Below are 14,240 nucleotides of genomic sequence, written 5' to 3' on the forward strand. Positions count from 1 at the left end.
ACTATGTTAAAAACAAAGTCAGAAACCACATTCAGTATCTGCACAAAAATGAAACAGATCATGTTTCAAACCTGCTCAAGTAAGGTTTGAGACACCTTTCCTCCTGCAGTTTTGTTAGTACTGGGTTCTGCGCTATCTGCAGTGCTTGGCATTTCTGGTTGATCTGGTGATTCCTCTTCATTCTCTGTTTCTTCAGCAGGTGTAGGCTTGGCCACACTTGGTTGAGTGTCAGTAACTTCTGGCTCAATTTTGAAGAGATCCCTAAGAGTTCCCTGTTACAAAATTTATCAAGAAAATAATCAATTGATTTTAAGTGCAATTTGTTGACAAAGGTTCTCAGTACATTTTCAAGCTTGATGTTATAGTAAAGTAACATTTTGCTCTCTGGTGCATCACTCCAAGGCAATGCAACATGTCTGGAAGTCACACTGCATGAACATGAGTAAACCATCTGCCCAGAAATTCTTATAGACAACATTAACTTTTAAGTGAGGTGAATGGGTAACATGATAAGGAAAATTACTAAAATCCTGATCTAGGAATACCGGCACAAAACAGGAAGTAACAACAGTGTTCTGTCATTCCCAGGAAACAGGTTTGCGTGTTTGGAACTGGATCAACTTACCTCTTTGAAATAAGCTGTGGTGAAGTTACCTCCCTCAATAGCAATGTTACCCAACATTCTTTTCTGGTTGGCCTTTTTCAAGATGTTTTCCTCCACAGTACGATCACTAATCAGTCTGTAAATGTGAACATCTCTTGTCTGACCAATGCGGTGACATCTGTCCTGTGCCTGAGCATCCATGGTGGGATTCCAGTCACTGTCGTAGAATATGACTGTGTCAGCTCCCGTCAGGTTCACTCCAAGGCCACCACTACGGGTTGAGAGGATGAAGCAAAAGATACGAGAATCTGCATTGAATCGCTCCATCAACACCTAAAATAAAGAACAACAATGGATTATGCACAGACAATAAAAAGTATGCTCCTTTATTTCTACTCTGGGAAAACAAGTTTAGCAGCACCTACATATCACTTTACTTGTTAGTGCCAAAGCAAAGCTAAGGATGTAAAATGTTCATTAGTCCTGAAATTTACATAAATTATTGCATTAATTTATCAGGGTGCTCAACTACATGTAGATGAATATGTAGCCTGACAGTAAGCAGAGTTGTTCACTGGTCTCACACCTGCCTGCTAATCAGACGTTTCTCTTCTTCCACATAACATCCAATAAGCAACCATTTTTATGCTTTTGAATATACTTGTATTCTCATGGAAGCATTGACACAGTTTGTTACTTTATCAGACAACAAGTTACCTGTCTCTGCTCTACCCTTGTGGTTCCATCCAACCTCAGATAAATGTAGCCATGGTAATTCAGAAAGCTTTCCAACACATCAAGCATCTTAGTCATTTGAGTGAAGATCAATGCCCTAAAAACAAATGTAAGGTGGACATCCAAATTACGAATTTTGCCATATTCCCAGTAACTGGAGGCATTAGCTGCTTGAGAGACAAAAGCTGTGGACTTCATGTAAGAAACACACATTTTGAGAAAACTATCAGACATGATTTAAGTTTTACAAGTATCACATTACAATGTATATTAAATCAAGTGTAACAAGACAGGCAGCTGAAACACAATTAGCAACAAAGTTCCAACATTAGAACCCCTCAACTTCCACTATTTCCACTTGTGCAGCTTTCTTTTTTTTTTCAGAAGAGATTTCTTGATCTGCCTATGAATGACAGTAGTAACATACACCAGGAAATGTCGGCCTGGGCTGAGTTGCTCAAAGCATGGTTAGCGCTAATCATTGGTTAAGAGGTATTAACACCTATAGGTTGTCATGGTATTTAACCCGGGTTAACGCTAACCATGCTTCGAGCAACTGGGCCCTGCAGGTTAGTACATCCTTATTATATACAAAAAGAATTGCCACTTGACTTGCTTACCTGTGTTTCTCAGCTTTTAGTCTTCGTAGGAGGAGATCAAGAGTTTGTAGCTTACCTGCATTAAAAGGAAAGCCAAAAACATTGCCTTAGGTTCTTTACAAAACCTTACTAAGACTCAAAAACTGCAACATAGAATTGAAAGCTACAGAGTTTAATAAAACCAAGAGCTTACCACAATCATACTGAATGAGTCTGACTTCAGGGAACTGCACCTTCATTCCTCTGGCAATTGGATGCATAAAAGTTGTCTTGGGCATCAGCTCATGATGAAGCGTCTCTTCAAGGTGTTGCATATTTGCTAAGTACGATGGAGGAGCATGGGATGTATGTAGTTTAATGGCGGGAGCTTCTACGGTGGGGACTGCAAACACGAACCTTTAAAAACAATAACAGAAAATTTTAAACCATTACTTCCAAGGGTGATTACTTGTATTAACCATTGCAGGGAGGATAAATAGTAACACATGCATTTGTGATAAACAGCTCAGAACTTCTACAATATCAAGGTCACTCAAAAACACGGACCACTGAAGTTGAGAACTCATCATATGCCATCACATAACACTACCAAAAGGACTACAAATATCATTCTCACTCCCAAGGGAGATGCCATCCTTTATAACCTTTGAGATCTGTTTATTGAAGAGTTTAGTTCAATCTACCTGGCAAAAATTTCCTTGAGCTCAATCACCCTTTCCTCTGGAGTTTTCAACACACTTGTCAAATATTCTGAAGACTTGACAGTATGCCACATATCATTGACAACAGACACTGCTTTCACCAGATCCAGTCCATAAACTGGCTGAGCTTGAGCATGACGACTGTTCACCTCCATGATGCGCACCAGCTTCTGCTTTCTTTCTTTTGATCTCTTTTCTACAAGACTCTCCTAAAAAAAATCATATGCAAATCACCACGAGGTAGATGAAAACCACAACATGCAAGAGATACAACCTAGTGTCAGCTCAGAACTTCAGGTGTTATCACAAGCATGTTCAAAAACACGGACCAGAAGTTAGACTCATCACTTGCTGACCAGAAACAAGCTGGCATTGAAAGTTGCCTTGCAATTCTGCTCATTTACCTCTGTAAGAATCATTACTGAGCTCATTATTTTAACACATTTACCACATACCAAATAGAATGGTGAATCTTTGTTGACATGTGAGACAGCAGGGGCAGGAACTGAAGGTTTGTTTTCCAGAGCAATCCTCTTGGTTGGTGACACAGACACTGGCTTTGTTTCCGGACGAGAAACTCTATTTGCTATACCATCTGGTACAGCTTGTCCCATAGGTACTCGAGCCTGTGATGCTGGAAGGCTTGCATTACCAGCCACAAACTGACGTGATTCTGCTGTTGCACTACCCACAACAGGAGTTGGCCAAGGCGGATGAGGTGGCATAGGCTGACGCTGAGCATCATATGCTGCCCCATGACCTGGATAGGGTGGAGGTGGTGCCCTTCCATATCCCCCCATGAGTAATCTAGATGCTGGGAAGCTACCAGCACCTCCACTGCTGTGTCGTGTTGAGTAGCTATGCTGCCCTTCTGGTGTTGTAGGCTGCAGCCTTCCAGCTACTGATCCTATGTAGCCAGGGCGTGGGAAACCAGGTGATTCCTGAGACCAACCAGACGGCATACTATAGGGTAAATTGCCAGGTGCATAGGCAGCATGCATCCTGTGATGTGTGTGCGCAGGATAGGGAGGAGGGGGAACTGACGGCATGTGCTGCCCAGATGGATGAACACTGTTAGAAATGTTTGTCTTTACACTTGCTAATGGTGTCACGGGATAACCAGACAATGAAATTCTTCTCAGTTTCACTGGTGGAACCAAACGCCTGGTTGGTTCAGGGTAAGTGTCAATTTCAACAATCATTTGCGAGGGTGTTTGAAGGGACTGAGTGCGATAAGCTGCATAGCTTGTAACTGTTCTTTCAATGTCTGATATACACAAGTTCAAGTAGCCCAAATTGACTTGTTTAAGTGGATTGTACTCCATAGCTTTGAGCACTAATGAAGCAGTGTAAAACACTATGCCTTCCATGTGGAATGAAGATACTGTTGGTCTTGCCTCAAAAAGGTCTGGATGATTGCATACCTGAGAACAAGCAAAAATGTTCACACGTTAGGAAAATCAATGCGCATATGCTAAAAAGAACTAAGGAAAACAAGGTTTAGTGAGGATGCACTTGCAAAGAGACTTCTCCAAACTATGTTGACATGTTTCTTTATATTTCATTTCCTCCTTTTCTCAGGAAGAGGAATATCAGTGTGCCTTTCCCTTGTGACATCCTCCAAACAGGATTTCTTTAAATGCAGCTCAGTAACTTTTACTTAACTAACCTAATTACCTGACTCAAAGAGAATAGGTTTAAGTCCTGACAAGCAAGGACAGTACACTACATACTGCCAGGTTTTGATTCTCTATTACTTTCTTACTAAAAAATGAAACATGTGAGAATCCAGGATACCTTTCGAAGCTGCATGAGAATATTGATCACACTGAGAAAGTGACCTGACTCCAAGGTTTCCTTTGTCCTGAAACAAAACAGCCCAGTTATACTTAACACTGATTCAAAAGTTCCAGAAAACTCTTCCAGATTATAAAGGAAACGTTTAGCTTTTCACTAATTACAAGTTATTACATACTGCAAAAGTGTGCACATGTAGCTACCGACAGGAACCAACAACACGTCATGGAATGGTGTTAATGGGTTTTATAGTAGCTCTCCATCTTGGCCATTGACTGCAAAACCATATGGTTACAAGAGCAACCTTGGACAAAAGGCAGTTGGCCTTGGTCTTCACAAACCAAACAATTATTGTAACTAATATAAATTTGAAGGCTAAAGTTGACAGGCATTTCGAAGGTGCATAGGACATGACAATTGCACAATTTAATGCAAAACTTAGACATGTCCTCCTAGGCTCTTCTCTCCCACTTGCCATTTCAAGACACATCCATCAGTGACAATAATTTATTATGGGTGCACAAGTCTTGCCAAGGCAAAATGTAGGACCCCAAAACAGGAAAGGAGCTCGGCGATACAGATTACTTAAAAGTGAAGAGTACATTACTTACTTAGCTTTGGACATAAAGTCATCATATAGATAACGCTGCCTTTTTGACAGGCGGCACCGGACCAAGTGTTCATACTTCTTGGGCATTTGAGTTTCAACCTCTAGTTTCAGCCTCCTCAAGAGAAATGGTCTGAGAACCTATAAAGATAACAATAATTATTAACACTAACTTCCAGAAATTGGTAGATATGTACAGAATCACACCCTACACAGATTATTATTTTTCAAGCCTCCACGCCTCCACCCCTCCCCCCTCCTAAAAATAAGCCAAATCAAAAATTAGCCCTTGAAATCTTAGAAACACACATTTGAAGGCAGCAGGGATGGTACAGTGGTGGAAGCACTCACCTCCCACCAATGTGGCCCGGGTTTGATTCCCAGACTCAGTGTCATGTGGGTTAAGTTTGTTGTTGGTTCTTGTCTTTGCTCCGAGAGGTTTTTCTCCGGGTACTCCAGTTTTCCCCTCTCCTTGCAAAATCAACACCTCTAAATTCCAACTTTATTTGGAAAGTGTCCCCAATTAGTGCTCTGTGCTAAAGACATTTACACTTGAATAAAGTGATTTATTTATTTAATTTTTTTTTTCAAGCTGTTTCTGTTGCCTGTTGTCAAGCCTATATAATGAAATGCAGCCCCCACCCCACCCCACCACACTACCCTGAAAACAAGCCCCCAAGCCCTTTGAATGAATATAGACCACAGGCTTATATTGCAATTTTATGCCCCACAATGTTGGACTCAACCACAGTGAAATGTGTATCTCTTGACAGGATCCACCGAGTATCTGGAATATTAGCACATATCAGTGGGTTTTAAAAGAGTTTTTTTACTCTTGGCCACATGAAATTACCACATAGTAACAAACAACTATGCAATATTGGATTGAGTGGCCACTGAAGTATATTATACATTTGTATCAACCCAAAATCTAACTCTCAGGCACCAGAACACATCCCTGTAAAGGCTCTGTTTCACTAGGCAATTTTTCTTGCAACTAGTCTCACAATTTTGTTATCGCACAAGTTACATGAATCGTTGCCTGGTGTAACATGCACTGAAATGAACATATCTTGCAACTTTTGTTGTTGCTGCAGTTGCTGTGAGAAGAAGAAGTTGGTTCTACTTAGTGCAATTTTGACTGCAACAAACACATGTTAATTTCAGGGCATGTTACACTAGACAATGTTTCAGGCAATTTGTGTTGCAATGATGCAACATACATACATACATACATACATTCATTCATTCATTCATGCATGCATGCATGCATACATACATACATACATATAACTTCATTTCAATTCGGATTTGATATAGCTCACAAGGCGCTTATAATTAGATAATAAACATGACAAATTACAAAAAAACAATGAATAAAATAAAAATCGTTCCAAAAGAATTTTAAAATCTAAGAGTCAAGATTATTACACCTGATGGCACCCGAAAGATCTGAGACCCACCACACCCAAAAAACGCAGGGATCAAGCAGCATCCACACTCTCAGCGAAAATACTGCCTGACCGTGTACCTGAACTCAGCCAGCATCTCCGATCTCCTGGTGCCATCTGGTAGCCTGTTCCACTCATGTGGGTCAAAGTAGCAGAACAAATGCAAACCATAAGTTGTTGTGCAGACAGCTACTGACCATTTGCAGCCTGCACAATAACTCATTGTATCTACTTTCCTTATCACTAAGCACTACCCTCAATGACTGTTTTTTCAATTGCTCTAGTTATCCCTGTCCCGCGCAACAAATTTGCGAGACGAGTTGAAAGACAAATTGCCTAGTGTAACAGTGCCTTGAGTAGTTTCAGTAGCTGCCATTACTCTGATATTCACCTTATGAAGTCTCTTGATGAGTCCCTCATTGTATTCTCTACTGCCTTCAATCATGCCTGACAATGGATTTGAAAACCACTCTTTGAAGTCCTTGTGTGACTGGAAGACATGCGGCATTAGGAAGTGCATCAATGACCACAATTCCATCAAGCTGTTCTGTAAGGGAGTTCCTGTAAGAAGTAGTCTGCAATGACTGTTGAAGTTCAGCAGGTATTGCCATCTTTGAGACTTGAAGTTCTTGATGTTTTGAGCCTATAAGATCAAAATGGATTTTAATGTTTATTATACAGCTGCTCACAATGAGGCAAAAGAACAACTTATAGTTACATCACACAATCGAAAGTGAAAACGAGTTAAAGCAGATTTGTGGTTAATTTTACTTACCTCGTCAAGAATAAAGTACTTCCACTTCTTTCTTCTAAAAGCCTGATGGTCTTGAATAACAAGCTTGTAAGAGGTGATGCAGACATGAAAAGCATTTGGTTTGGTCCAGCCCTGTTGATAATAATAATGTAGAAAATGAAGTTGAAATAAATACAAAGCCACAGTGAGTTCAGGGACTTAAGTAAGTATAAGTATATGTGGGGAGTGGTCATCCCGTCTCCTGAGCCAGGGGCTCATGTTAAAAATGCTTGACGAAAGAAAAAATAAAACATATGTATTAAATATATTGCAAGGACTTAAAAGGTTGTCAATATTTCCCAGCTCCCTGATCAGAAAATGTTTTAAAGGAAGCAAAAAGTTGTCAGTTTTCTGAGGGTTTTTTTTTTCACAGGAATCTCCCACTTAATTACCTGTCTCTTTGCCTTTCTTTCCTTTTGGCTACCATAGTATGTTAAGATTTTGAACCCTGGACACCATTTCTTGAACTCCAACTCCCAATTCAACATGACAGATGTTGGAACTACAACAAGGTGTGGGCCCCACACACATTTCTCACAAGCAAGGTGAGCAAGCAGTGCTATCGTCTGGATAGTCTTGCCTAATCCCATCTCATCTGCCAGTATGCCATTCAGGTGTTTCTCATGCATTGTTACCAACCAGTCTAGGCCAATCAGCTGATATTCACGCAGAATGCCACGAAGAAGGAAGGGAACTTTGGTCTTGATCTGGACAGAGAGGAACACAATAACATAAGGAGTTCCCTTAAAAATTTGAGGGTGGTTCTGTACAGTTTTTTACAAATGCACCTATATTTTGATTGTTTACACTGCACAGACTAGAAACACAGATTACATGACTCAACCTCTGATTGGCTGTAGAAGCTAAAAGTGAACCTCTTGGCTTGATACTTACGTCAGTGGTTTCCAGAGTGAACCCTCTAGGTTGTAAGCTCTGAGCTGTGGCCGCTGCATCTGTCAATTCTTGGTCTGGATCAGAATCTGCACTCTGAAATTAATTTTATCATCAACAGAACTTGAATGTTTGAAATGAACTGTTCTCATCTAAGTAAAATTGTCTGCATTGTAGTAACATCAACAGACACCTCCTCTCATGAAGGCTGATGATTGCCTTGGGCAGACGCTTGCATGGTAGCAGCTACATACAAACGCTACATTTTGACCTTCTTTCAGCTAACACCTCTCCCAGGTTGGTAAATTGTACTTTAAATGTTTGACTTCATGTTTCCAATGTTGTTCAGTTATTTAAATCAGAAGTTAAACTGGCCAAGACTGGTCAACAAACTATTGTCTTGGGATAAAGACAATTCCCTCTAAACAGATCATCTCTTTTCCCAGTACTGAGAAGTTGCTGAATCCCCAGCAAATTACAAGCTCAGGTGGTTAAAGCATGTAACTGGTGTGCCAAAGGTCTTAAGTCTTACCTGGACACAATGAACACACCTGTGATTCGCTGGCTTTCTCTTGGTCTGCCTGTGCAAGATACTCCAATCCCTCATCATCACTCATCTCTGCAAACAAACAGAAGCATCAGACACTACAAAGTTTGTACAATACAGACTTACCTAACACAACCTACCCTCCTCAGAAGATTCTTGTGAGCTCTCTTCATCACTCTGCAAATCTGTTGACTCATTTTCAGCCGCACTGTACATCTTCATCAGCTCTTCAATTGGCATTTCACCTAAAGATCATCAACCAACAATTAATTTTCTTATCCACTTATGCTGAGATGACAACGAATAACTACAACCTTAGACATAGTAATGCCATGTAGCTACCGACAGGAACCACTACCATGTGAGGCACAAGAGTTAATGGGTTTTATAGCAGCTCTTTAATCTGGGCCACACAATGCAAAACCTAAGGTCAAATGAGGAATCCTTAGGGAACAAGCAAATGGCCAGTACAAACAACACCACCACCAAAAGAAACAGAGTAAGCAAGCTTGCCTTCTTTCTGGAGGTTGTCAATCTCATTTCTGGGATCAGATTCTCCTTCCAACCTCTCTTCTTCTTCCAGAGTTTGTTCATCATCTTCTTCTGTTCCTCCTATGACCACAAACTCTTCATCAGCTTCCATTGACTCACCATCTCCTCTTGATTTCCTACAAGGGTAACAGCCTTGGGGTTTAGTTGTGAAAATAAAAGGGCACAGTGCTCTTGGCCTTTCCTGGCAAATTTACGGCAATTTAATGGTAAGTTAATTTAAAACCCTGTCACTGTGTCAACCTAACCTCTGGCTTGATACCACGAAACAGTTTTATCTTCCACCAAAGCCACTAATTAAGTCCAGTTGCAAAAAGAAAGTATTGTTCCTCTCTCTCCAAATTTGAAACAAAAAAAATAATAAATCAATAAAAAAAAATAATAAAATAAACCACCCTAACCTTTTATTTAACATGCCTCCAGAACAGGCCCTTTTAAAATTCTGGCTAAAAAGGGACTTACATGTACCTTTCCTGTGTTGACTTCCTTGTTTTCTTGGTCTCTTGTTCTTCGTCATTGCCTTCAACATCCACCTCAATGTCACTGTTATCACTTTCTTTGCTGTAAAAAATACAGATCCATTAACTTACAAATTATAACTCTTCAATACATCCTGCAGGATGGATTTTAAATGCATCAACACTGCAGTTGTTTCTGGTGTGTTGTTGCATCAAATAAAGGACTTCAAACTTTTTGGATTCTCAAGGCCAGGATTCAAGATTTTACCAGTAACGCTACTGCAGCTGTATTTCCTTGTTACCAGAAGGTAAGCCAAGTATAAGAATGTATCCAACTGGATGTCCAAGACTCAATGGATTTCCTATCAACTCTTTCCCTGCTAGCAAAGGCCTCTTTTCCATTGTATTGGCTGAACTGACGGGTGCGAGGAAAAGAGACCTCTGCCCTGGGTTGAAATGGACTTTGATTTAATTGCTGAAGGGAGCATGCATTTTGTAAGCGTCGTTCACAACTATGGACGGCGGTTGAATCAAAGTACCTTTCGACCCAGGGCAGAGGTCTCTTTTCCTCGCGCCCGTCAGTTCAGCAAAGACAACAGAAAAAAGGCCTCTGCTAGCAGGGAAATCAACTCTTTTAAGTAATGTAGAGAGCAGGTGGCGAAAACCATAAAACTTGTGGCTTATAAAGTTTAAGTTGCAGAAGGTGTGGTTAATTCAGGTAAATATGCTTAGTGAATTTTGTGTCATTCTCACTGGAAGCATGGAGAGATGTGACCACTTTGGTTTTACTGAATTTTTAACGCATTATCACTCATCCTGTAATTTTAAAGAAACTATCTGCATATTACAATCCCTTACCTTGACGCCTCGCTTTCATCTCCACCTGATGAATCTTCCTCACTGTCCTCAGAACCACTTTCCTCACTCCTGTCTTCCAGCATCTCTGGTGGCAAGTTCTGCAAAAGGTCTTCCAGGGGAATTTCACCTTCCTGCTGTAGCATTTCTAGCTCTCTCTGTCTAGATACAGACTCTTCTAAAGCCTCTTCAACATCAATTGTTTCCTCATCATCAATTTCCTCACCAGGTTCAAACTCACTCTCACCACCTGAAGAAGGGCATTAAACTTGTCAGCTTCTGAATTTCTTTTATAATATAAAACTACAAGTAAATAACCAGTGTAGCTCAACTGTTCTGCAGCATTGACACAAGTAAACGTCCACAAAAATAAGACATTGATAATTAAAGCAATGGCAAAACACGACTATCACATAATCAGATATGGGTAAAAGTGCTTTAAGTATACAATTTTCTGGCTAGCATGGGTAAGGTGGCATCACCTTCTCCTATTTTCCTCCCTTTACAAAACCAACACTTTTAAATTATGATCCAGAAACAGTGGCTACAAGACCCATTTTGTGGATTTCCACTATAATTCCAATTCACTACTTTATTTTCTTTATTAGAAGCCCATCTACAGAAAGAAATTGCTCAATAGGTTCAAGTATGTGTTGTGGTTCATTTTTTTTTTTTTTGTGGTTTAAAAAATTTTCAAACCAGTTTGATTTGTATTTTCCTTTGTCTCAGATTATGGTAATGAATACTGGACAAGGGAAAATAAAAATTAACCTGGTTTGAATTATTTTACACAAAAACCGCAACATATGTAACATACCTTCAGCTCTAGAAGAGACAGGTGAAGAGGGTCCAGTGGATACTGCTGAGGCAGGCCCACTTGATGGTGCCACGGCAAGGCTCTCTGCTAACCATGAAGAATACTTCTCTGTTTGATCCACAATAAAATTCAACTGTAGGTCCAGAGCTTTCTTCCTGTTCTCTTCCAGTCTGCTTTGAACTTTGTACTGTACAACCTATCAAAGATAAAATGAGGGATATCAGGGACAGTGCCTCCGTCTGCCTTCAATTTTTCTGATGGTAATGGCATTTCTACATTAACTTAAGCTCAACTAAAATAACTCATTTGTGTATAATAACCTTTTCAACAGAAGACCAGAACTGCTTGATTTCCTTTGCAATACTTGCAGCAATTTTCCTTAGACGAACTGATTCTTCTTTTTCTGCTTTTACTTCCTTGCTTCTTTGTTCTTGGTGGTATTTTAGAACAGCTCTGGATATCTGCAAAAGTCATAAATCATAATAACGCACTCTTAGTAACCCTTTCAAAGTAGATCTCTTGCTTTTTAATGCAAAATCCTCCAAACTGCGAATCTTTTAGTCCAGACAAAAAAATAATCAACACTTACCTTCTTACAAATACCCCTCTTCCACCTTCTCTCCTGTGCAAAGTCAGTTGCCAGCCAGTGCATTTCCTCAAGGAGATAGTCCCAATGTGCTTTACACCTAGGGGATTCTTGGACTTTAGGAAGCCGAGTCAAAGACCAGATGCCTTCCTTACGTAATTCAGCAACTCTCTTCAGCACTTCAGCCTCTTTCTTTGCTTCAACTGCAATATCCTCTTGAGAGCTAAATGAATGTTCAAGCACTGATGTTAATGATTGTGCTCTAGTGTTCCCAGTTGGCCTTGCTCCATGAGGAAGAACAGTAGGTCCGTTTGAAATTGCTTGACTCTGAATGCCTGGGTGAACAGTGTTAGTACCAGATGTATGGTTGCTTGACACTGGAGGAACAGCAGGAGGGTCATTTCCAAAATGATTGCTCCCATGGCCAGATGGAACATGCTGTTCCAGTGGAGGATTTGGTAAAGAAACTGATCTAGAAAATGAGGGAACTGTGTTAACCACACTTGATCTTGGAACAGGTTGATTTCCAGTAAACGGAGAAACATTTGGCGCAATTCCATCAGAAATTTGTGATTTGTAACTAGGGTTTGTATTGAAATTGCCAGGCACTGGCTTTCGTGGATCAAGACCAGCTTGTTCATAAACTTGCCTTTGTAAGGCGGCATAGTGAACATTGCTTGCATCAGTCTGTTGTTGAGGCCACATGAAACTTTGAGGTAACCTTGATGATGATGAGACAGTGATTGTTGAAAGTGTGGGATTTGTACCAGAGGCATCATCTAAACGATTAGAGTTAAGGAACGCAAGAAACTGTGGACTTGGCCTTTTTTTCCAGATCAAGAAATCCATCATATTTCCTCCAGTTTGGAGGAAATACAATTCTTGAAGCTTCTCTCGAAAATTAGCCTTCAAAGTTTCAAGTTCTCCATTGTAATATCCAATCACAAGCTGACGTAATTTCCCTGTTTCCGATAACTCAGATGACAATCCAGCAGATTTATCTCCTCTGTTAGCAACACCATGATTTCTGCTGACATTCATAGCATCATGAGGATTCAAAGGAGATACAGCAGGCTGATTTCTACCAGGTGACAGCTGATTGGGAAATAATGTTGGACTCTGTAACGGTGGTGTCCTGCGAGGTGTGTTGTACCCAAGATGATGGATGGTACCTCCTGGGGAAGGTCCTCCACCACTGTAAACAAACTGCTGTTCCCTAGGGTTTGCAAAAGGCTCAGATGAATACGGATGTTGAAAGTTTGGATCTGCAGGACTTAACTGAGATGAATCAGGCATTCCTGGGTAAAACTCAGGAGTTTTTAATCCAGAGCCTCTAGGACTAACTGAGCCTGGTCCACGAGAAAGAGTATATGTTACACTACTAGGTGTCGCACATGAAGGTGTCGAAGGTGGAGCAGAAGGTGAAGGTGCTGGTGATACATACATAGGTGAAGACGCATGATAATGTGACGGCGAAACAACAGAATGAGGAAAAGGTGAGCGCGGAGACATTTCTCCTGAGGATCCCACAGGTTGACTGAAACTTCTCTGGAACCCATGGTGGGGGTAATTCATACTTCTGTGAGGGCTAACAGGCTGGACTGATCGAGTTGGGCTTGGAGATGTACTGGCACCATGAGGTCCCAGATATTGAAACGTGCTTTGAGAGTATGGCGAAGTGGGTACATTTTCTGCGACGTCCAAAGGCCTAGCTACTTTTATGTCATTGCTATGATGTCTTTCCGAGTCATGAGAAGGTGTCCTACGAACTCTTCTGCGAGGAGTTTCATCGTGATATTGCGACGATTCGCTAGTTCGTCGCATCACTTCAACTCCGCTAAGTGCTTGTTTGACATAATATCCCTATCCCGTGGCGGAGACGTCGAAAGCATCCTGCAAAAGAAAATGTCATTTTCTGTCAATTTCATACAAGGCAGAGCATGCGCGATTTTGCCGCCATTTTGTTTTCAACAACGGACAACATCGTTTATTCCATCCGCAAAATTTCTGCGTTAAATTAAACCATCCACTTGCAATTTACTTACACTTTTATCCACCAGTAAACGGTTGATATTTTCTTGTACTTCTTGAAGCGTATTTCGAAGTTTTTCGTTGCAAAAGTTGTATAATTTATCTTCAAAAGCCCCACAAAAATTCCTCCTCAACGTCAGCTTTGATATGCGCTTGACCACCAGTCCACCCTGGAGCATCATGGGAGCGTAACCATCATAAAAGAGGCGAGGTGCCTTA

General features: G+C 40.7%; 1 protein-coding gene and 2 non-coding genes across 3 annotated transcripts in view; all 3 read right to left on the bottom strand.

Annotated features, from left to right (window-relative positions):
* LOC146452841 (chromatin remodeling protein domino-like) overlaps nucleotides 1-14,184 on the bottom strand; it is a 29,238-nt gene extending 15,054 nt beyond the window's left edge. Inside the window, exons 1-22 of the mRNA XM_085097460.1 lie at nucleotides 14,036-14,184; nucleotides 11,994-13,883; nucleotides 11,725-11,865; nucleotides 11,405-11,600; nucleotides 10,591-10,837; nucleotides 9,743-9,835; nucleotides 9,239-9,393; nucleotides 8,866-8,970; nucleotides 8,730-8,797; nucleotides 8,182-8,274; nucleotides 7,680-7,994; nucleotides 7,270-7,380; nucleotides 6,886-7,137; nucleotides 5,048-5,184; nucleotides 4,437-4,503; nucleotides 3,095-4,063; nucleotides 2,622-2,848; nucleotides 2,132-2,334; nucleotides 1,960-2,014; nucleotides 1,322-1,436; nucleotides 626-937; nucleotides 72-272 (exon numbers count right to left, since the gene is read on the bottom strand). Of these exons, the coding sequence (XP_084953586.1) occupies nucleotides 72-272; nucleotides 626-937; nucleotides 1,322-1,436; nucleotides 1,960-2,014; nucleotides 2,132-2,334; nucleotides 2,622-2,848; nucleotides 3,095-4,063; nucleotides 4,437-4,503; nucleotides 5,048-5,184; nucleotides 6,886-7,137; nucleotides 7,270-7,380; nucleotides 7,680-7,994; nucleotides 8,182-8,274; nucleotides 8,730-8,797; nucleotides 8,866-8,970; nucleotides 9,239-9,393; nucleotides 9,743-9,835; nucleotides 10,591-10,837; nucleotides 11,405-11,600; nucleotides 11,725-11,865; nucleotides 11,994-13,814 (5,883 nt within the window). The 5' untranslated portion in view covers nucleotides 13,815-13,883; nucleotides 14,036-14,184. The remainder of the gene's footprint in view (nucleotides 1-71; nucleotides 273-625; nucleotides 938-1,321; nucleotides 1,437-1,959; nucleotides 2,015-2,131; nucleotides 2,335-2,621; nucleotides 2,849-3,094; nucleotides 4,064-4,436; nucleotides 4,504-5,047; nucleotides 5,185-6,885; nucleotides 7,138-7,269; nucleotides 7,381-7,679; nucleotides 7,995-8,181; nucleotides 8,275-8,729; nucleotides 8,798-8,865; nucleotides 8,971-9,238; nucleotides 9,394-9,742; nucleotides 9,836-10,590; nucleotides 10,838-11,404; nucleotides 11,601-11,724; nucleotides 11,866-11,993; nucleotides 13,884-14,035) is intronic.
* On the bottom strand, nucleotides 2,440-2,512 carry LOC146452843 (small nucleolar RNA SNORD18). The gene has a single exon (XR_014859718.1). It is a non-coding gene; the product is annotated as a small nucleolar RNA SNORD18 (small nucleolar RNA).
* LOC146452844 (small nucleolar RNA SNORD18) lies at nucleotides 2,921-2,993 on the bottom strand. The gene has a single exon (XR_014859717.1). It is a non-coding gene; the product is annotated as a small nucleolar RNA SNORD18 (small nucleolar RNA).
* Nucleotides 14,185-14,240: the final 56 nt, after the last annotated feature.

Source organism: Pavona decussata, unplaced genomic scaffold (genome assembly GCF_977016875.1).
Source record: "Pavona decussata unplaced genomic scaffold, jaPavDecu1.1 SCAFFOLD_366, whole genome shotgun sequence".
NCBI classification, from domain to species: Eukaryota; Metazoa; Cnidaria; class Anthozoa; order Scleractinia; family Agariciidae; genus Pavona; species Pavona decussata.